We start from the raw sequence: 19821 nt of genomic DNA on the forward strand, positions 1-19821 counted from the left end.
GCTTGCTCAATGGTGTTAGAGGTACACTGACAGGTACTACCTAGTAGGTACCTAGAGGTAGGTACAGGTGGTGACCCCTCCAGCTCCTTCACTTGCAGCTTACACTCGTTAAGTAACAGGTTGAATTTGAAGGAGGAAGACGACAGCTGAGCGATGAGAAAAAGAGAAACATGCCTTGACTCTTACAAGAATCATCTATACACATTGATACATTGGGATTGACTCCCACAGATTCACTTATAAATCCCAAAATGCCTGCCGAGTAATGAAGGAGAACAAGTACCTTACCTTGGTCCATCACCCCGGTAGGTGCATAGATCCAGGCATTCACCCGCAAGGCAGCCAATCGCCAGCCAACGCAGACAAACTCGCCCTCAATCCTGTCCCATACAGTTATACGGCACAGTACAGACCGGCAGCCAGCGCCACAGTGACCACATTGCCAGAAGCGGAGGCGAATGGATCGAGTCGCCAGACCAGCGTAACAACTTGCGACGCTGAAGGAGAACCGAAGAGTCGAGGTACGGCCATTCCGCGCAGCTCGGGGCCACGTCGTCTTGTTAGCAGTGGCCAGGCGAGAGAGTTGACCGGGATCCAGCTTTGCGAGTCCGTTCTGTCGAGAGGATCACGGCCGGATCAGCTCGGTTTTGGCAGCTCGAGGAGTAACTCGGAGCTTTCCATTGCCACGACAGCTGCTCTACCCGTTGTCAGTCATCGGGACTAGGTAGACGTCGAATTGCTGCCTAGCTCGAGCTTCGACCAGCGCCGAACCGACGGCCCAGAGCGGCAAACAACCGAACAAGCGCTCAGGGCACCTCACATTCATATACACGCAAGATGGAAGCTGCCTCTGCTCGCGCGGCGGCCCGCGACCGCTGGGGAGACGTCGGCCGCGCGCCCTCCCAGCTCCTGCGCTTCATCCAGGGAGCCTGCAGCCCCGAGAACTACGAGCCCAACCTGGCGCTCAACCTCGAGATCGCGGACCTCATCAATAGCAAGAAGGGCTCGGCCCCCCGCGAGGCTGCCACCGCAATCGTCGGCTTCGTCAACCACCGCAACCCCAACGTCGCCCTGCTCGCCCTCAGCCTGCTCGACATCTGCGTCAAGAACTGCGGCTACCCGTTCCACCTGCAGATCAGCACAAAGGAGTTCCTCAACGAGCTCGTCCGCAGGTTCCCGGAGCGCCCGCCGATCCGCCCGACCCGAGTCCAGGCCAAGATCCTCGAGCTGATAGAGGAGTGGCGCATGACGATATGCGAGACAAGCAGGTACAAGGACGACCTGGGCTTCATCCGGGACATGCACCGCCTCCTTAGCTACAAGGGCTACATGTTTCCCGAAGTGCGGAGGGAGGATGCGGCCGTTTTGAACCCCAGTGATGTGAGTGACTCCTTGAGAGAAGAAGAATTGGCTCCATATTCAGAGGCCTCAACTCTTGTGGATGAATTGACGCTGACTCACAAACTCGCGGGCCACAGAACTTGAAGTCGGCCGAAGAAATGGAGGAGGAGGAGCGAGAGGCGCAATCAGCAAAGCTCCAGGAGCTCATTCGCCGCGGCACGCCCGAGGATCTGCAGGAGGCCAACCGTCTGATGAAGGTCATGGCCGGCTACGACACCCGATCCAAGACCGACTACCGGGCCAAGGCTGCCGAGGACGTTGGCAAGATACAGGCCAAGGCGCGGCTACTGGAAGAGCGCCTCGAGGCCTTCCGGCCCGGCGACAAGATGCAGGATGGCGACGTCTTCAGCGAGCTGGCCGCGGCCTTGCAGAGCGCCCAGCCCAAGATCCAGAAGATGTGCGAGGAGGAGTCGGACGATCACGAGGCCGTTGCGCGGCTACTGGAGATCAACGACAGCATACATCGCACGGTTGAGCGGTATAAGCTGATGAAGAAGGGCGACCTGGAGGGCGCTGCCAAGGTCGCAGCCGGCCACCCGCCGCCGTCACAGTCAGGGACATCGAGTTCAGCGGCGAATGAGTTGTCGCTCATAGACTTTGATGGCGATGCCACGCAGAGCAACGGCAGCAACGGCGCATCCTCGTCGCAAGCTGGTGGGTTGGAGAACGACCTTCTCGGCCTGGACATTAGTGGCCAGTCCAGCACGTTTGGACAAGGCGGCGGCATTGCCCTGGGCTTCGGGGCGAACCAAAGTAAGTTGCGCAGACCCAACCCTCTCATGCCTGATGGCTGTACTGACCTCACTTACAAGACATCCCCGGGCCCGCGCTGCTTTCATCCCTGACCCAGGGCAGCACTGCCAGGGGCGCCGGCCAGAACGACACGCCGCCCCCCTTCTCCCAGTTTGCCTCCTTCTCGTCTCCTCCCGCGTCCCAGTCCGCCACGCCCCAGCCCAACTACCTCCAGCAACAGGCGCCGCCTCAAACCGCCTCCAGCGCCTTCGCCTCCGCCTTTTCCACCGTCTCCCCTCCCGCGCCGCAGCCCGCAGCAGCAGCCGCATCCAACGACGACGACGAGTGGAACTTCACCTCGGCGCTGCCGGCGGAACAGCCCGCGCCGGCCAAGCCCCAGGAGCACCGGGGAGTCGCCAGCAACTCCAGCCTAAAGACCGAGTTTCTGGCCAAGAGGACCACGGCGGTCAGCAACTCGATCAACATTGTGTTTGCCTTTTCAAACAACACTGCGCAGCCCATTACCGAGCTACACTTTCAACTCGCCGTCACAAAGGTACCGTCTTACTCCCCCCCTATAACCAAAACCCCCCAAAACGCCTTTCTTATACCACCATCCTAATCTTCCCCCTTTTCCTTCCCGTCGCTAACTCCCCATTTTTCAAACCTAACCCGTAGGGCTACGAACTCCAACTCAAGCCCCAAACAGGCCGCTCCCTCGCCCCCAAGCAGAGCCGCGGCGTCACGCAAGAAGTCGACGTCTGGCACACGGGCAACCGCACCCAGCGCGTCGAGTCCGTCAAGCTGCGCTGGCGCGCGTCGTACAAGGTTGGCGAGGAGGCGAAGAATGAGATGGGCGAGATTGCCGAGTTTAGCATTGCGTAAATATTTACATTACACACACATACACACACATACACATACCCACACACATTTTTCATTCTTGATCAAACCTCTTCATCCCACCGTCTTCTGCGGCTTTCTTCTCTTCCTTCTTCTTTGAAACATATGCGTAACACGCACCACACCACATATTCTAAAACGTACTGGAGAAGAAATGTAATGCAAGCTCAAGAGGATTGAAAGTACAGGAGGAAGTAGTGGAATGTCTATCTTGTCGTGTCTTGTGTGCCATTTACCACTAGTTATCTTTCTATTGGGACTTTCTTATTAGAAGGAGTTCTGTTTCAAAAGTAGGTGGTGGAGGAGGTGGAGGAGGAGGCATAGCGCTTGCAAGTTCGATGTCTTCACATAATGTCTCTCTACCATTAGTATGCAAAGGAACAAGAAATGAACAAACAATCTTCGCTCAAACATACGAAGAGGATAGCGAGCAAGTTTGAAGTCGGTGGAAACCGCGTAAAAAGAGAATAGAGGGAGAGGGAGAGAGAAGAAAATCAACAAAAGCCGGTCAAAGCGGCCATCTATTTTCACGCCACCATTATGCACATGACCCATAGTGAACGGCAAATTCCATCCATCCCGCCAGGGCTCTAGAACCCAGTTCAAAGAAGAGAAAGACCACAAACAAACACTCTTCCGGACCTCCCCCCTCAGGTTCCTCTTCCAGCATTTCTGTGTCCCTCATACCGTGTGAACGCCGCCGTCAAGCCACCCCTTCCAGATTTCCATCCCTTGATACAAGTCCGAACACAAGTGGAGAGAAAAGCAAGCCAATGGGCGGAAAAGGAAAAAAAAAAGGAAAGAAAAGAATCAGAAAACAACAAGGTTGAAGAGACACAACGAAAGCGAAAACAAAACAGAAAACACAAGTCTGTGCCGTAAGCGGAGATATGGCATGCTGCCTATCCTCTTGACAGTGGAGGAAATGCTCTAGAACGAAACGCAGGATATAGCGTCGTGATAAGTAGGATCCCACTTGCTGCATGATCCGGTTGCTGGTGGTTGCTTGCAATGCTACCAAGAACACAGCCCGGTTCGTGGAGAAGAGAGAAAGTAGAAACAAAGAAATATCGACAAAGGGTCGTAATAGGCAGTGGAAGCCAAAGTCGTCCGTCGGGTGCTCGTAGTCACTATTTGTACAGATCCGCTGAGTATTAAAAGAAAAGAGCTGCCGATTAGCTTCTTGGGAAACGCCACCATCTGGGCGGCAAATCTGTATCTGATGGGGGATGTCGCAGGTCATTTATCGTCTTCTCTTTACTCTGCCGGCCTTCTAGGAACCAAGCTCGCGGACCGACAATGATGGCGTGGTGGGCTGGAGCGGGAATCCGTTGGCCGACGCCTTGGCCATGCTCTCCCGTTCGGCCTTTTCCTTCTCCCGCTGGGCCTTTTCGGTCTTCGTGATGCGAGGCTTTCGCGTGACGGCGCCGCCTCTAGAGCCTGGGCCGCCACCGCGGCCGGTGGTTGCTCCTCCTCGAGTTGTTCCTCCCCGGGCGCCTCCTCGACTGCCACGTCCGCCTCGTCCACGCTTGGGACGTTCCTCGTGTCTGTAATGCCCGTGTTAGTGAATGACAAAGCGAAAAGTCTTGAAATGAGAAGACCACGTACCCTGCAGCTGGCTTTTCGACCTCGGGAACCAAGGGGCCGGAGTAAACAAAGAATCCATCCCGGCTGGCAGCCGCCTGGGCCTCCCAAAGCAGCTCAGAATCGTCCACAAAATCATCGTCAACGTCGTATTGATCCTCCTTGAAATTGCGCTTCTTCTTGGGCTTGGCTTGCGCGTCGGCGCCGCTCACTCCACCATTCTCGGGATTGCTCGCCTCGGCATCGGACAGGTCGACAGACATCTCGTCACCGGACTCGCGGCCAGATTCCACCTTCTCCAAGGACGCGGCAGCCGCAGCAATGCGAGCCTTGCGGTCTCGGTCGGCAGCAAGGCGGGGATGCAGAGCATCCCAACCATACTGCTCCTCGGCCATGCGCATAAAGTTGACGTACTTGTTGGTCTCGCCCTGGCCGATGGGGATGGTGAGGACAATGGTGGGCGTTTCCTTTTCTTCGCCGGGACGAGCTCTGCCAAAGTCCAGAATCGATCTCTCGTCCACCTCCATGATGGTCTCATCCAAAGAATCCGTCTTGGGTGTCGAGACGCCGGTGACGGGCTTTTGCTTCGGAGACACCTTCTTCACGGGCCCGTTTGCAATCGTGGTAAAGTTGGAATGGTCCACGACGGGTCGGGGGGGCGGAGGCGTAGGGGCGTCGCGCTTTATGTCATGGACAGAAGGCTTCAGAGCCGGGGCCTGGCTGGCTGGCGTGGGTGTCGATGCCTTGGGAACATTTGACGGGGAGGGCGGCAGCGGGGTGGCGTCTTGCGTCTGCAGGCGAGACTGAGACGGGGCCGGGGGATATGGCTGGTGGGACTGGCTGGGTGATGCCTTGGCCGGCTGGGGCTCAATCATGCTGGCGATGGACGGCGAGCGGTGCGAGGGCTGAGCCGGCAGGGGGGCTCGCGGAGACCCGGCAGCTGAGGAGTAGTGCGAGGCAATGGTCTCACGGACAGGATCATAATTGCCCCGGATAGGATCGTAGCTCTGGCCGCTGGTACGCACGGGAATGGATGTTGGGCTAGCGATGCTGTTTGACGGCGACCGAGCGACGGGGGGCGGGTCGGCATTAAGGATGCTCTGCATGGAGCTGGGGTAGCCCTCTCGCTTCTGCATCTTGGGCGAATATCGCCTGTCCGAGAGCGGCTGGAGCTGGTGTTGGGGCGGCGACGCCAGGGGCTCTCCGAGCTGCGGCTGAAGGGAGGGCGACGAGGACGAGGGCGCTCCCAGAGCGGCAGGGGCAAGGGGCCGGGGACTGGGAGCATCGGTATCGACGTCCGAGGCAGGCGCCAGCTTTCTCTTACGCTGGACTGGCGTCGCCTCAGCCTCTCGCGGCTTTCGGGGCTTGCGAGCCTTGGGCGGCTCGGTTCCATCGGCCGGGGCCTTGGGCTTGACGATTGAGCCGGGCTTGCGTCCCGGCTTTTTGCGGGGAACGCCCGCTGCTGTGAGTTGCACCCATTCGCCGTCGACGTACGAATATCGCTTCTGAGGCTGGTTGCGCGCGCCAGGAGCGCTGTCGGGAGAAGTCCCCGGTGGTGGTTGCTGCGAGTACTGCTGGGCGTACTGCTGCGGGTTCTGGTCACCACTGACGACGATTTCCTCCATCTCGAGCTTTGAGCGGTCCTTTGCGGCGTTGGGACGGCGGCCAGCCCCGTGCGAGGGCGACCCGGGTTCTGAGAGGGAGCCCGAAGGCGGAGAGGAGAGTTCGCCGGCGGAAGAATCGAATCGCGTCGATGCGTCGCCGACAGCAGCCATAGTAGGGCTAACGCGAAGCCGGGGAGACGGACAGAGAGAGTCTGCCGTCTAGGTTGGGACCTGGCGGCAGCGCAGACTGTTCTCTATGATGCGGCAAGGAATGACTGTTGGCGAGGGGAGGGACGAGAAGGCTGTGAAAGGCAACCAGGCGCTTTGTTGAGATGCGAGATATAACGATCGTCTCTGCGTCGCTGTACCCAAAGGCAATTCCGAAGCGGCCAAGGTGAGTTCGGTGAGCGCAGGGGAAATTATGTATTACAACATAACAAGGATGCCAAGAGAAACGAAAGAACGGGGAAGCAGGGGAAAAGGAAACAGAGACAAGGGGGAAAAAAGGTGAGTAGAAAGAAGTATCGAACAAAAGTAGAAGCCGGCGAAGGGACCAACAAAGACCAGGCACGAGGCGCACGAACGTGATTGAATGCAGAACCGGCAGCCTTGCGAGAAAGAAAGGCAAGGCGCGTCGACGAGGCTGCGGCCCTTGACAGGCGGGCGATGGTGTGCAGAAAGTGTGACGTTACGTGAGTGGCCGGAAGCCGGAGTGGAAACGTGACGAGTGGAGCCGGGCGCTCTGGACTTGCGAATAGCCTCACAATCGGCCAGTTGGGCGACAGACTGGCGGGTGATGCGCGGCGGCCTGAGCTGATGCGCTGCGCTGAGGCGGCAGGGCTGCAGCGGTTGCAACAGCTGGAACGGCGTGCAGCAGGGCAAGGCCTGGCGGATGCACTCGACTGCGTCTGGCGATGGCGCGGGCGCTGCGCAGGTGCGAGATTGATGGCGAAATCGAGGCGGGTTGCGTGGTTGGCGGTGGGTGGGAGAGGGCGAGAGGAGGTGAGGCAGAAGGGGGAAAAGGGGAGAGGCGGAGGTGGGAAAAAGGGAAGAGGTTAAAGAGGTTAAAAAAAAAAAAGGATGGGAGATGGAGGCACAGGAAAGCGTTAGGGAAAAAAAGAAAGGGCAGAAAAAAAGAGGAGGGAGGGGGGAAATGATGGGGGATTTGCCAGCTCGGCACGATTTGGGGATGGCGACAATGGAATCGCTGGCAATTCTGCTCTTTCAAACACAAGAAAAGGCGAGAAAACCGGGGCGGGCAGCGCGTGTTTTGGGCCTGGAAACAGCTTGAGCGGTTGTCTGTAGGCAGTGAATACTTGCTGTATCTCTCTGGCAAATGCAAAGTCAGGCAATGCGGTAGGTTAGTAGGTAGGTAGTAAAGGCGGCACCACCTTAGAGACCGGACCAGGTAGTAATGCGATAAATGATGGGTATAACGTCTAATGTCTGCGCTGCGACGGGCCTCATTGGCAGAGACGTCGGGTCGAATTCGATCAGCAGAGCGTGGAACGGCTGGGATGGGCGTGGGTCTCGGCGCAAGGGGGGGTATCGATAGGAAGGCAGACAAGCCGAGCAGATACAGTATTGCGAGCATCTGCTCCGTATCGTCGTATCGTCGATTTGGTTCTACCTTACCTTATGCGTTGTCGGCGCACAGTATTCACAGCACGGAGCAGCAGCGGCGGCGGCATCTGATAGACCGCGGGTACGGACTGATGTTGGTCGGGGTACGAAAGAACATGAGGTACCTCCAGATACCGCTTGGTGCAGACTGAGGTACCAGGGGGCCGGCAGAGGAGGTCGAGAGATGCGAGCCGAAGTTGGCGCGGGTCTTTTTTTATTCCAGATGGATCCCCGGCTTCTTAATTGGAAGGTTCGCTGGAAGCATGACCGGGGCCCGGAGACTCAGAGGCTCCAGGGTTTAGCGTCGGATCACGGGACTAGGTACTTACCATGATGCTACAGGTATGTAGCTGCCACAATATACTAACCTACCTTACCTACCTACAATATGGAGTAATTGCATCTTATCGAGAAATTTCCAGCTCCAAATTCCCTCTTCATCAAGCAGACGATTGGGCGTTTGCCAGGGGTGCTTTCGGTAAAGCAATGTAGGCAGGTAGGTACCTAGGTACATACCTAGTATGCAAGGTTGGTGGTGATCAGCTGTGTTTGGTACAAGGTAGCACCGCACCCACCACCCACGCTGCTTGTCCCGATAGTGCCCTCGATTTGATGCCAAGCTTTACTATATTGGCACATGCCTGCACTTCAGTCGCACATTCGCACATGGCACTTTTGAGAGACCACTTGCTTAATCGCCCGCAGCTCACAGGCGCTCACCCGCACTCAGTCAGTGAATCACTGCTGCTGCACCCCATCTGCAGCCACGCTCCCAGCAATCGGACGGCAGTACGGGCCACTAATACTGTAATTCGTATGCGCACACATACACACACGCCTGGACGGTGCCGGAGAATTCAGGATGCAAGGTTGGAAACAGGCACAGTAGCGTGGCCTGATCCATGTACATACTGGCCCTGGCCTGCGGCACCCCAGAGTCCCCTACCAGGGCCTCCCAAGGTTGGTCTGCTGTGGGGGAAGGGAAAAGAGAGGGAAAAGAAGGACGCTAGGGCACTTTCGAAGATGCGCAACCACACTCCCCACCCTCTGGCAAGGGGTAAGCCAATCAGCGCTCGGATTAGACGCGGCACGCTCTTAGCGACTGGCAGCCTTCTTTTCCTTTTTATCTTTCTGTGTATCCTAATTCCTGTGCTAGTCCAACTTGGGTATCTACCTAGGTACTAGTCAAGCCGAGAAGCGCGCTGCAGCACGCCCGGAAAGAAGCGGGACCACAAGACGAAGCGACTTTTTGATTGCTTTTGCTTTTGCTTTTGCTGTTGCTGTTGCTTTTTTCGTGCCCCGTTCCTTCCTGCCTGCACCAGATTTCGGAAAAGAACCAGGCCTGAAGCCGGCCGCGCCCCACCTGGGATCGTGTCCTTCTTTCCTTTTTTTCTCCATTTCTCTGCTCTACTTTCTTTGCCGGTTGTCAATTCATGGCCGATGCATGTGGCAGGCGCGGCCCGTCACAGACGGTGGCATCAGCTGCGCCGTGTCGGGGGTCGCAGATTTTTACAATGACGCATGACGTTGGGAGAGGAATTTGCAGAATGAAGAAGGAAGTACTAGTCTTAGTACTACTAGATGGAAAGGACGGACACACACTCACACGGCAGGTACGGAGGAATGGAAAACGGAAAAGCATCTGAAACACTCTTCGTTGTGCACGTCATGCATGTTTTGCAATTTGTTCATGTATGCTGATGTTTTTCTCTTATTTCTGGCTGCCTCCCCTGAGCTAGCAGAGACACTGGTCTCGCTTCGCTAAACACCACTGCAGCCGTCCAGTGTCTGATGATTCATGCAATCGACTGACACGCATCAAACGGCTGTTGTTTACCATTCTCTCATGGGTGTTTACTCCGTATCATGTATGAGTGACCAGGGAAGAAAAGATCTGGATCATTCTGTGGCATATGGCGGTTTGGTCAAGACATACGCAATCGGTAATGGGTTGATGGCGATAGTTGCAAAATGAATGAAATGGTTGTGTCAAGAGATACTTACTAGGTATGTATATGAAAATACGAGGTCGCCTCCTCATACTTGAAATCTACAGCCCCTGAACGTTGCCCCCCGGGCAACCAACAATTTGAGCAAGGCTGCAGCTGACGGTCGTCGCCGATTTGGCACTTCATCCAAGCACAAGCACAAGCACAAACCGTTCTCAGTACAGCGGCAAAGCCACCAATGCAGGGATGACACAGCGCCACCTAGGTACAGTATCTCATACAGTGTATACGGCAAATACATACAATTAGGTAAAATGTGGTCAACCGGCACGCATGGCCACGCTGTTGTCTCAACCCAAGCGCACGCCCCAAAACGCTCCGTCTTCCATCTTTTCGCTTTTTCTTCGACTTCCTTCGCACGTTCTCCCAATTGCGGCCCCCCTGTCCAAGGCGCTGCCTGCTGGGAACCCGCGTGGCACTAATGCAGGTGTGGCGGTGCTGGGCTCCGAAACTCTAGATTGGATCTAGAATTGGGCGACGCTTCGGCCAATCGTGGGGGTCCCTGTTTGCCAGGTTTGGGCACTTTGACGATTGTCCAGGCCGCAGGCTGAGACTTCGCTATCTACTGTAAGCCTTGGGAAGGATTATTGACAAGACTTCCAAAATCAGCCTCTCTAATCTTCTACTAAATAGTCTACTATTCTAGTCGTGCACCATATTGCTTAAAGCGTTGTACCGGTATTCGATTTCCACTGCTTACTACTACAATCTCGAACAAATGGAAAGGATACATAAGGTAGGTACAGATATGGCACTAGCACCTGACTGACATTGTCGTCATCGTGAATCAGCCTACATGTGCCTTCATGATCTTAATCATCAAAAGCGAGTCAATGTGACCAAGGCAGGTAATGCGCGAATCCAAACCCTGCAAATTCCGTTTCGGCACTGTTAGACGTCGTTGTTCGTAGGTGATATCACTACAACCACTGGCATGTGCAGAAGACCCCGATTCCCGTGCGATGCCTGCCGCCATGTCACTCTAATCCAATTTTGGTGAGCTTTCATTCGTTGGGTACGCTGCGGATGGTTGCTTATCGATATGACGATGGAGCAACGCTAACCCGCACCTGTCGGCCCCACCATCGTTTTGCCATGATCCCCAAATCTTTCCAGCCAGTTCTTTTGATGCCTTCCATCACATCAAGACCAGATACCGACCTTCAGAGCTGCGCTCATCGAGTTTCAACATCATGGATCCCACGCTGCTCATTGGCGATATTGTCGAGCGAGACGACAAAGCTACGAAGCCAGTCGAGTTTCCCTCAGGCCCCATCCCGGCGACAGGGTTCCCTCAGCACAAGCGCCGATGGAAATCCTCAGCGTTCAAGCAGCAGCGAAACGGCGGCGCCGCACCGCAGTCGAACCAAGCGCAAAGCACAGAGCCGGCCCAGTCGCAGACCTTTGAAGAGGCCGAAAGAGAGCGGATAGACAGAGAAAATAGGCAGAAGATCAGCGACATGACGCCTCAGGAGATATCGCGGGCGCAAGAGGACCTCTTGAATGGACTCAACCCGGCCCTCATACAACGTCTGCTGCAAAGGGCCAACATTGATGAGCCTGACCCGACTTCTCCCTTTAACCTCCCCGAATCTCGAGAACCACAACCAACTTCAGCTTCATCGCGGGCGCCTCCCGAAATTCGGGTGGGCGACGTGCCAAAAGCTGCCACCGTCGAGGACGAGACTGCGGATGTCGCCAGGCCAGAGCAAAACACCAAGTCAACGCCCGCCCCTTCACCACCTCCTCCTCCTGCTGCTCAGACAAAGTCAACCAAGAAAATACCCGACAATTACGATGAGGATCAGGCGCCTGCTCAGATCCCACCCGACCTCTTCCCCATCACGGATCTGCCCAAGTCAACGCACTTCCCTGTACCACCGAGCCTCCCGGACCTGGACCCTTCCGATCCCAACTTTCTCGCCACGCTACACGACAAATACTTTCCCAATCTCCCCGCCGATCCCAGCAAGCTGGCTTGGATGGCGCCCGTGCCTACGCAGGACAGCCCGGCTGATAAAGACTCGCCATATTATCCCCATCCCGAGATTAGCGTCTCGGCGTTGCGGTTTGACTTCCGCGGCCGATTCCTCTCTCCGCGAGTGAGTCGGTCGATCCCCGCGTCCAAGGGGCTGCATCACCACGGAGAAGCTCCCGAGGCTGCCGGCTACACCATCGCAGAGCTCGCTAGGTTGGCAAGGAGCGCTGTGCCTGCGCAGCGCTGCATAGCATTCCAAACCCTGGGCCGAATCCTGTATCGTCTGGGGCGCGGCGAATGGGGAACCACCCCAGAGCACCCAATCGCCATGGGTGTCTGGAGCGCTGTCAAGGAAGGACGGGTCTTGGAGAGCCTCACAGAGGCAAGCATGGCCGAAGGCGGGCACCGGGGCAGCAGGGCATATGCCGTGGAAGCCCTGTGGTTGTTTGAGAAGGGCGGATGGCGCGAGAAGCTGCAGGTGAGGTGAGGCGGACGCACCCTGGGCAGCGGAGAAGAAAAACTACCTCGCGTATGCACGTCTGAATATGAGTTGGCATCTACTACTGTACATCTCGCCCGCTGGGTCTATGCGAAGAATAGATACTGGGGCAAACTGTGTGGGTGATGTGTCAAATTTGCCCTGTATTGGTAAGGCTGGCATGCAAGACAACGATGCGAGTGTCAGACATGCAAGTTCTCAGAGATAGTCGTTCCTAGTATGCACTTAGACTGCGCTGACGTGTAATCTCATCGGATTAGGGGAAGGTAAGTTGTTCATGTAGTAGCAGCAAGATTCGGAGCTTGGTGTCTGCAAGTAAAAGGTATCTTGGGCGTGGGCGTCTTGGGCATTCTTCGGTTGGGGTTGGTGACGTGTACACGGACCTTGCCCTGAATCCTTGGGTTTCAAGAGGCATCACATTCACCCAAGGATGATGGTCTGGGAATCAACCCGAGTGCAATCAATCCAACTTGCCAGATTGCGCGCTTCGGAGGTGTGATGATGCCAGCTCAGCCGATTTTCACCCTTGGATTGGGCCTGTGCATATGACTGCGTCCAATGGGTGTCTGCAGGCGTGCTGGTGTGTGATCAGTTAGTTACCTTAGTAGTATCTTGTTAGAGCTGGTGGCTTATCACGTCAATGCTCAGATGATGAAAGGAGGAAGAACAAGCAGCGAAACAATCATGTGCCACATGACCAGTGCCATAAGCGGTGCCCCTGGAACGCACGTTTGTCTGTAGGAATAGTAAGTATCGATTCACCGCAAAGGCCCTCTCAAGGTCCCGTCATTGGATCTCTACGAGAACCCAGTATCACGGTACATACTCACCTATCTTTGCCTGTGTCGGATCGGCTTCAGCAGTGACAGGCACGGATCCATCCAGTCCAGTGGCAATTGTTTGGGGCAGGCCGGGCACCAAATGCGCCATTCCGCCCAGGAGAGCACTGGACAGCACACCTACTAAGTACCTGGTATAGGTACTAGGCGCTGGAGACGGGACTCAACCGCTAGCGCTCAGTGAGTGGCTCTCCTGACCGAGCGTCTGCAGTGGCGTGGGCGGGCTGCTGTCGGGCGCGCCTTGGCCTGAAGCCTTGCCGTGGCGGTGGGGGAGCCGCAGCAGGAAAAAAAAATTGATAGGACGAAGAGAAAAAAAAAAGTGAGGTTCGCCCACACATCTTTTTTTCGTTCCTTTCTCTCCTCGTCCCTCTCCAGCCCACAAGCAACACGGCACCGCCGTCGCCAGCCAACTGCTCTCCCTCGCCTTGGGCGCTTGCAATCTTCTTCTCTTCTCCTCCCCGTCTCGCTCCTGTGCTTCCGACTCTGTCTTTTGCAGCGCGTCGATTGCCTTTTCCTTCTTCTTCTCTGTTCCTCCTATCCTCTTCGTTGAGGACCCGGTTCCGCCTTGTGCCCGCCGAAAGCTCGTCGATCGACCTCGCGGCAGTGACGCATCACGAACAAGCGACCATTGGGATCAACCCCTGGCTCGCCGAACAACATTGGAAATCAGAAAAAGAAGGGAAGCCTTGAAAAGAACAGAGCCGACGCTTGGCTTTTTTGCTGCCTCCCCGCTGCACGATTGCCTTGATTGTCGAACCGACGGCCGCAGGTTGACTCCTTCATCAGCGCCCGCTGTTTCTCCGTCTCTGACGCCAAACTGCCTGCATCATCCTATCAGGATTTTTTCTGCAGTGCGGAGAGTTTCCATCGTTCATCAACGAATAACCAGAGCCCTTTTTGGTTCGTCTGCGCAATCGCCCGCAGAAGGGAAGAAGGAGAACGGTCCAATTGATCGATACGGAACAGAAAGGAAGCCAAGACAAGGACACTGATTTTTGCAACGTACCGGCATTACCCAGACCTACTGCAAAGGCCATTCACCTCTTCCTCTATTCATCGGGATTTCTGTGACTTTGACTAGCCATGGCATCCCCTTTGCAGTTCGCCTACCGAACCCAGAAGACCATCGGCGTCTTTAACGCCGCCCCGGTCTACGCGCCCCTTTCTGGGTTCACCAAGCCCGAGGGAAACCTGCGGTGCTGTGCGTACTCGCCGTGCGGCCGCTTCTTTGGCTGGGCAACCCCCGAGGCCCTCAATGTCGTCGATACCTCCAGCGGCCAGCTCATCCTGAGCCTGCCCATTGCCAACGTCTACGAGCTCGGCTTCTCGCCCCTGGGCACCTTTGTCATCACCTGGGAGCGGCCGGCCAAGGACGAGGCCGGCGACGCCACCAAGAACCTCAAGGTCTGGCGCACCGTCGAGGACGGCGTCGATGCTGCCGCCAAGGTGCCTGTCGGCCAGTTTGTCCAGAAGCAGCAGGGCGGCTGGAACCTGCAGTACACCGCCGATGAGGCCTACTGCGCCCGCCTCGTCACCAACGAGGTGCAGTTCTTCCAGAGCCATGACCTCGTCACCGTTTGGAACAAGCTGCGCGTCGAGGGTGCCACCAACTTTGCTCTGGCTCCGGGCCAGGACCACGCTGTGGCCGTCTTTATCCCTGAGCGCAAGGTAAGCATCATCTTTGCCCCTTCTTCGTTTCTTTCTGGCTTTGCTTTCTAACATGTGAGACAACTTCAGGGAGCCCCCGCCGCCGTCAAAGTCTTCAAGGTGCCCGAATTTCAGAACCCAATCTCGCAAAAGACCTTCTTCAAGGGCGACAAGGTCCAGCTGAAGTGGAACAAGCGGGGATCCAGCCTCTTGGTCCTGGCTCAGACCGACGTGGACCGCTCTGGCAAGAGCTACTACGGAGAGACGACTCTCTACCTGCTGAGCACCAACGGCACTCTGGACGCTCGCGTGACGCTGGACAAGGAGGGTCCGATCCACGACGTCTCGTGGTCGCCTTCGTCCCGACAGTTTGGTGTTGTCTATGGTTATATGCCAGCGAAGACGACCATTTTCAACGACCGCGGTGTTGCCGTGCACTCGTTCCCCCTCGGCCCGCGCAACACCATTTCCTTCTCGCCCACCGGTCGCTTCGTCCTCGTTGCCGGCTTCGGCAATCTTGCCGGCCAGATCGACGTGTACGACCTCGAAAAGGACAACCGAAAGGTTTGCACCATTGAGAGCGGCAACCCGAGCGTGTGCGAATGGAGCCCCGACAGCCGTTACATCATGACGGCCACGACCTCCCCGCGACTGCGCGTCGACAATGGCGTCAAGCTGTGGCACGTCACCGGAGGACTCATGTACAACGAAGATATGGTCGAGCTGTACAACGTTCTCTGGCGACCCGCCGACGCAGCTAGCCTCGAGGCCGGAGATCCTCTCAGCCCTATCCCGACACCGCACGAATCTGCCGCGGCCTTCCTCAGCACCGTCAAGGCGCCCAGCAAACCTGCGGGAGCCTACCGACCTCCTGGCGCTCGTGGACTGGCCACGCCGCTTCACTTCAAGCGCGAGGATGAGGGCGGCGCCGCTCACGTCGTCAGCAACGGCACCCAGAACGTGAGTGCCAACGGCTTCGGCAGATCCCGACGCGCCGTTCCCGGCGCCGAGCTGGCCGAGAACGTCCCGACCGTCCGGACTGTGCCTGGTGCGGAGCCCGCCAACGAAGACGGCGGCGCCAAGAAGAACAAGAAGAAGCGCAGCAAGAAGAACAACCACACCGACGGCAAGCTGGAGCCTGAGCCTAACGGAGGGGCCAGCCTTGCGCCGCCGCCGCAGGAATACGGCGGTGGCTCGGGCAACGAGGGTCGCAGCCCCGAGAGGCGCGGAGTGGCCGGTGGCAACCAGAACGGCCGCAACTTCAGGAGCCGGTCCCGCAACAACATGAACCGCAGCCGAAGCAACACTCAGCAAGGCGCCCGTGGCCAGAACGGTGTCCAGAACGGACAGCATCAACAGCAGCACCAGCAGTCCGGTCCTCCCCCTAATGCCCCAACTGAGCCAGCGTCGCAGAACCCAAACGCTAAGAAGATTCGCAGTCTGCAGAAGAAGGTCAGGGCCATTGAGGACTTGGAGATGCGCCTTGCTGGTGGTGAGAAGCTGGAGGACACCCAGCTGAAGAAGATTCACACCAAGACATCTGTGCTCAAGGAGCTGGAGTCTCTCGGTGGCGAGTCGTAAATAGCCCTTTTTGGACTTGTGACTGAGGAGAGCATACAGGGGGAGGGTGTGGATGTGCACAGGGTTGATTGGTATCTGCTTGGTTTGTCTGTTGTGTTTCGTTATTTCACCTTGTGGAAATGGGCGCCCCATAGCCCGGCATCTTCTGGTAAAAAGCTTTCAGAGTATGACCACTCGGCCGAAGGCTATTACTGAGCGGGTGAGGTGAAAACAGTGAGAGAATGGAGATGGTGATGGCGATTTGGTTTTGTACACCACTTGCAGCACATCGTTTCTTGGACAAGGAAAGCGATGTGCTTGTGTCCATCGGGCCCTCGGGCCGCGGTGGTCGAGGTAGACGTCCATGCCGGTAAATGGTTGCGAGCACCGAGTTCACGCCTTTTGCTGTGGGTGTTCTCGGGATAGATGGTGCTCTGAAGCTTAGGCTTAGACTGCGGGTTAGCTCACAAGTTGTCTGCTGAAGAAGGAAGAAGAGCAGATTTTGTCGATGCTGCCCTGATGCATAATGCGAAACTACCTGTTGAGTTTGAAATACAAGTCTCAAGTGTGATGCAACTTTGAAGATTACTATGAAGAGTCTTGGGTAAGAAATGTTAACAGGCGTATGGCAAAGTAACGTAGATTTATATATGCTCCCTTATCATATCACATACTAACGAGAAATAAGGGGTGTTACAAGCAGGGGGCACCCTTTCTTTTGTTCTTCTTCACCCCTTACATTTCCCGGAACTCGTTCATCTCACTGTCGGCATCGCAAGAGGAGTCGTTGAACGCTCATCATGAGTCCGAACAGTCTGACCATGATGCCCCGTCTCTTCCTCCATGCCGGATGACCCCCTGAGCTCCTGATGGCTATGGCCATACTCCCCATCGTCTCGTCCGTCTCTGCGCTTCTTCATTCTCCTGCTACTGCTGCCATGGCTATTGCCGCTGTTCGTAGGCAACAGAACCCCCCTTTTGCGCAAATCCCGCTCGAAAAAGTAAAACTCAGTGCCCTTATCAAAGAGCTCCCTGGCCGCCATGGCAAGCAGCACAACAGCAGTCGTCTGCCCAAAGTCCCACTGATTCTCACGGGCATCGTCCCCGACGAGATGCCCCTGATTGGCGGCCCTCAACGCCAGCGCCATGTACAGATGGACGGGGAACTGCAGGAACGCCAGCGCGAGGATCGTATGGCGCCATCGCGCGCCGGAAAAGGCCGCGGCGAGCATGACGAGGAGCATCCACACCGCGGTGAAGGCGACGTAGATATTGTCCTCGGCCGGGTGGTTCGCATGCGGGGAGGTGACGAGGTGGGCAAAGTAGCAGCGGCCGGGAGGGGCGTCGGGCTGCCAGGCATCGAGGCTGAGGCCGAGGAGGATGGTGAGGACGAGGTACATTGCTGCGAAGAGGTAGGTGCCGCGGTGGCGGGGGGTGAAGTGGATGGAGCGGAGGCAAGCGATGTGCCGCGTGAGGAGGTGGGATGCGTAGTCGGGGCGGGAGGAGGGTTGGTGGAGGCGGAGGGTGCAGTAGGTCCAGCAGACGAGGGCGGCGGCGCTGGAGACGCTGCGGGTTTTTTGAGGATTGTTAATGATGAGTGGTAGTGAGGATGATGAGAGAGGGTATGGAGAGATAGATAGGGAGTGAGGGAGGGAGGGAGAAGGAGAGAGAGAGTCAGGGATCGCTCACCCAACGAAGCTGACAATATCAAAGGCCAGATGCAAATGATACGTGGAGACGGTGCTCGCAGAGGAAAACACCGATATCATATACGAGGTGCCAATGACAATCTGGATGTCGTTGCCAACCATGAGGATGTCGGACACGCACTCGAGGCGCTTCTGCTCAATCTCGAACTCGACGCTGTCCGGGTGGTGGTGGCCGTCCATGGAGCCGCTCTTGGAGAAGAAGAAGGCCCAGAGGGCGAGGCAGAGGGAGATCGTGGCCTGGCCGACGAAGCTGACAATGATCTGCGACTTGGGGGGTTAATATGAGTTGATGTAGCGGTTGGGTTTCTTCGTTGTTGGGAGACTTACACCAATGCCGACGAGGTCTGACCTACCTTCGCCGACGTAGATGCATTCTTGACTTGCTCTTGATGAGAGATTGGACATGTCCTGTTACTTCCCCTCCCCTCGCTCGTAAAGGTGACGATGTTTTTGGGAAGTCAATCAATGACGACAGGAATCGAGACTGGAAGTAGGGTGGTTGACACTACATGTAGTCGCGGTAATGTCGCTCTCCCGGCGTTGCGATGCGAGATGACATAGACTTCGCTCAGGAACCGCCGTCAGACGTGATGTATCAATGGAGCGCGTCCGAAAGTCTCTGTTATTGACACATGCGAATTGTTTCGACTATTCCAAGTTGCAATTCTCTCGTCGGTAAGGTCCAGGGGGCTTGCTCATCTTGATTGTCATTGGGTGCTAGCCGCTTGAGGCGCATCGAGGCTGAAGTCCAGAAGTTGACTAGACGTTCCGACCTGCCGTCCTGTTTTCAGTATCTGCCCGTTTCCTATTAAGAATCAAGGGTATACTGAATCATAATTATAGAGTCATGATGCGAAAAGATTAGGCTGACATCGAATCCTCGAGATGAGTTACCTGAGGTGTTTCCCAGCTGCTTGTTAAAGATGTTTAGAGAAGCTGTAGCAAGAAGAAATCTTTGGACATAGACACAGTGGACAAGGGTGAATCCAAAGCATGATGAACCGAGCTTTATTGAGGTATTGCTCACCATAAGACCGACTCAATCGAGAATCTAACTAGATGTCAAGCAGCCCAGGCTGATGACCGGCTATTTCGTTCAGATGGCGTATACATGTGTCAAGTTGGAACGACAAAGATTGGAAGATAAGGCTGCAGTTCTGAATTTCAGCCTTGCTTACTGTTTGAATGACGAGCCACGAGTGGTCCTTACGAAATTGATTCGCAGCTAACCCATAAAGAAGGCATCTGGCAGATGAAGTCATGGGCGTTCTTTCTGCATGAGTCTCAACAGTCACGTGAGGCCATTTCCTTCTCCTTCTTTCCACCTTCAAGTTGAAGTTTGAAATTCATTCTTCTTCCCTTTCAACATGAATCAAAGAGCAACGGCTCTTTGAATTTTCCACGCTCGCTAAGTTTCGCAACCCAAGTATCCCTTTTGGCGGACGATCATCACTAACTCTGGAGTCAACAGATGCGTTCTAAATGCTGAAGCGAAATGGTATCACATGCTCAATGCCTCCGCTGTGATTGTTGGTCCTCACACCAAGATACCAGCATCACTTGATCAGCATATAGCTCATAAACCTATACACGAAAGGCTCAGCTGTGTCCGCTTCCTGGCCACGAATTTGTCCCTGCAGTCCTTGGCAGGATATTCGCATATCGACCTACCATTCAACGAAGCTTGGATCCTACTCCCAAACACACCTGCGCGCGCTGGGATTCAAGAGGCG

General features: G+C 56.0%; 5 protein-coding genes across 5 annotated transcripts; 3 read left to right on the plus strand and 2 right to left on the minus strand.

Moving 5' to 3' along the window:
* Nucleotides 1-861: 861 nt before the first annotated feature.
* Nucleotides 862-3018, plus strand: TRIREDRAFT_26787 (Golgi-localized gamma-adaptin; the record flags this gene model as incomplete). The annotated part of the gene is made up of 4 exons (XM_006964787.2): nt 862-1380; nt 1479-2091; nt 2214-2689; nt 2812-3018. Coding segments are annotated over 4 exons (1815 nt in total), but the record flags the coding sequence as incomplete, so codon positions are not given.
* A 1291-nt stretch (nt 3019-4309) lies between these two features.
* Nucleotides 4310-6395, minus strand: TRIREDRAFT_106818 (uncharacterized protein; the record flags this gene model as incomplete). The annotated part of the gene is made up of 2 exons (XM_006965018.1): nt 4310-4583; nt 4645-6395. 2 exons carry the CDS (start codon nt 6393-6395, stop codon nt 4310-4312), a joined length of 2025 nt encoding a protein of 674 aa, XP_006965080.1.
* Nucleotides 6396-10778: 4383 nt separating this feature from the next.
* On the plus strand, nt 10779-12394 carry TRIREDRAFT_47621 (uncharacterized protein). The gene has a single exon (XM_006964812.1). It carries the CDS (start codon nt 11050-11052, stop codon nt 12319-12321), a length of 1272 nt encoding a protein of 423 aa, XP_006964874.1. The 5' UTR covers nt 10779-11049; the 3' UTR covers nt 12322-12394.
* Nucleotides 12395-13854: 1460 nt separating this feature from the next.
* On the plus strand, nt 13855-16824 carry TRIREDRAFT_77456 (uncharacterized protein). Its single transcript, XM_006964858.1, has 2 exons — nt 13855-14840; nt 14910-16824. Exons 1-2 carry the CDS (start codon nt 14256-14258, stop codon nt 16398-16400), a joined length of 2076 nt encoding a protein of 691 aa, XP_006964920.1. The 5' UTR covers nt 13855-14255; the 3' UTR covers nt 16401-16824.
* Nucleotides 16825-17134: 310 nt separating this feature from the next.
* Nucleotides 17135-18493, minus strand: TRIREDRAFT_106821 (uncharacterized protein; the record flags this gene model as incomplete). The annotated part of the gene is made up of 3 exons (XM_006965019.1): nt 17135-17945; nt 18069-18349; nt 18416-18493. The coding sequence occupies 3 exons, from the start codon at nt 18491-18493 to the stop codon at nt 17135-17137; spliced, it is 1170 nt and encodes a 389-aa protein (XP_006965081.1).
* Nucleotides 18494-19821: the final 1328 nt, after the last annotated feature.

The sequence above is a fragment of the Trichoderma reesei genome, assembly GCF_000167675.1.
Source record: "Trichoderma reesei QM6a unplaced genomic scaffold TRIREscaffold_8, whole genome shotgun sequence".
NCBI lineage: Eukaryota > Fungi > Ascomycota > Sordariomycetes > Hypocreales > Hypocreaceae > Trichoderma > Trichoderma reesei.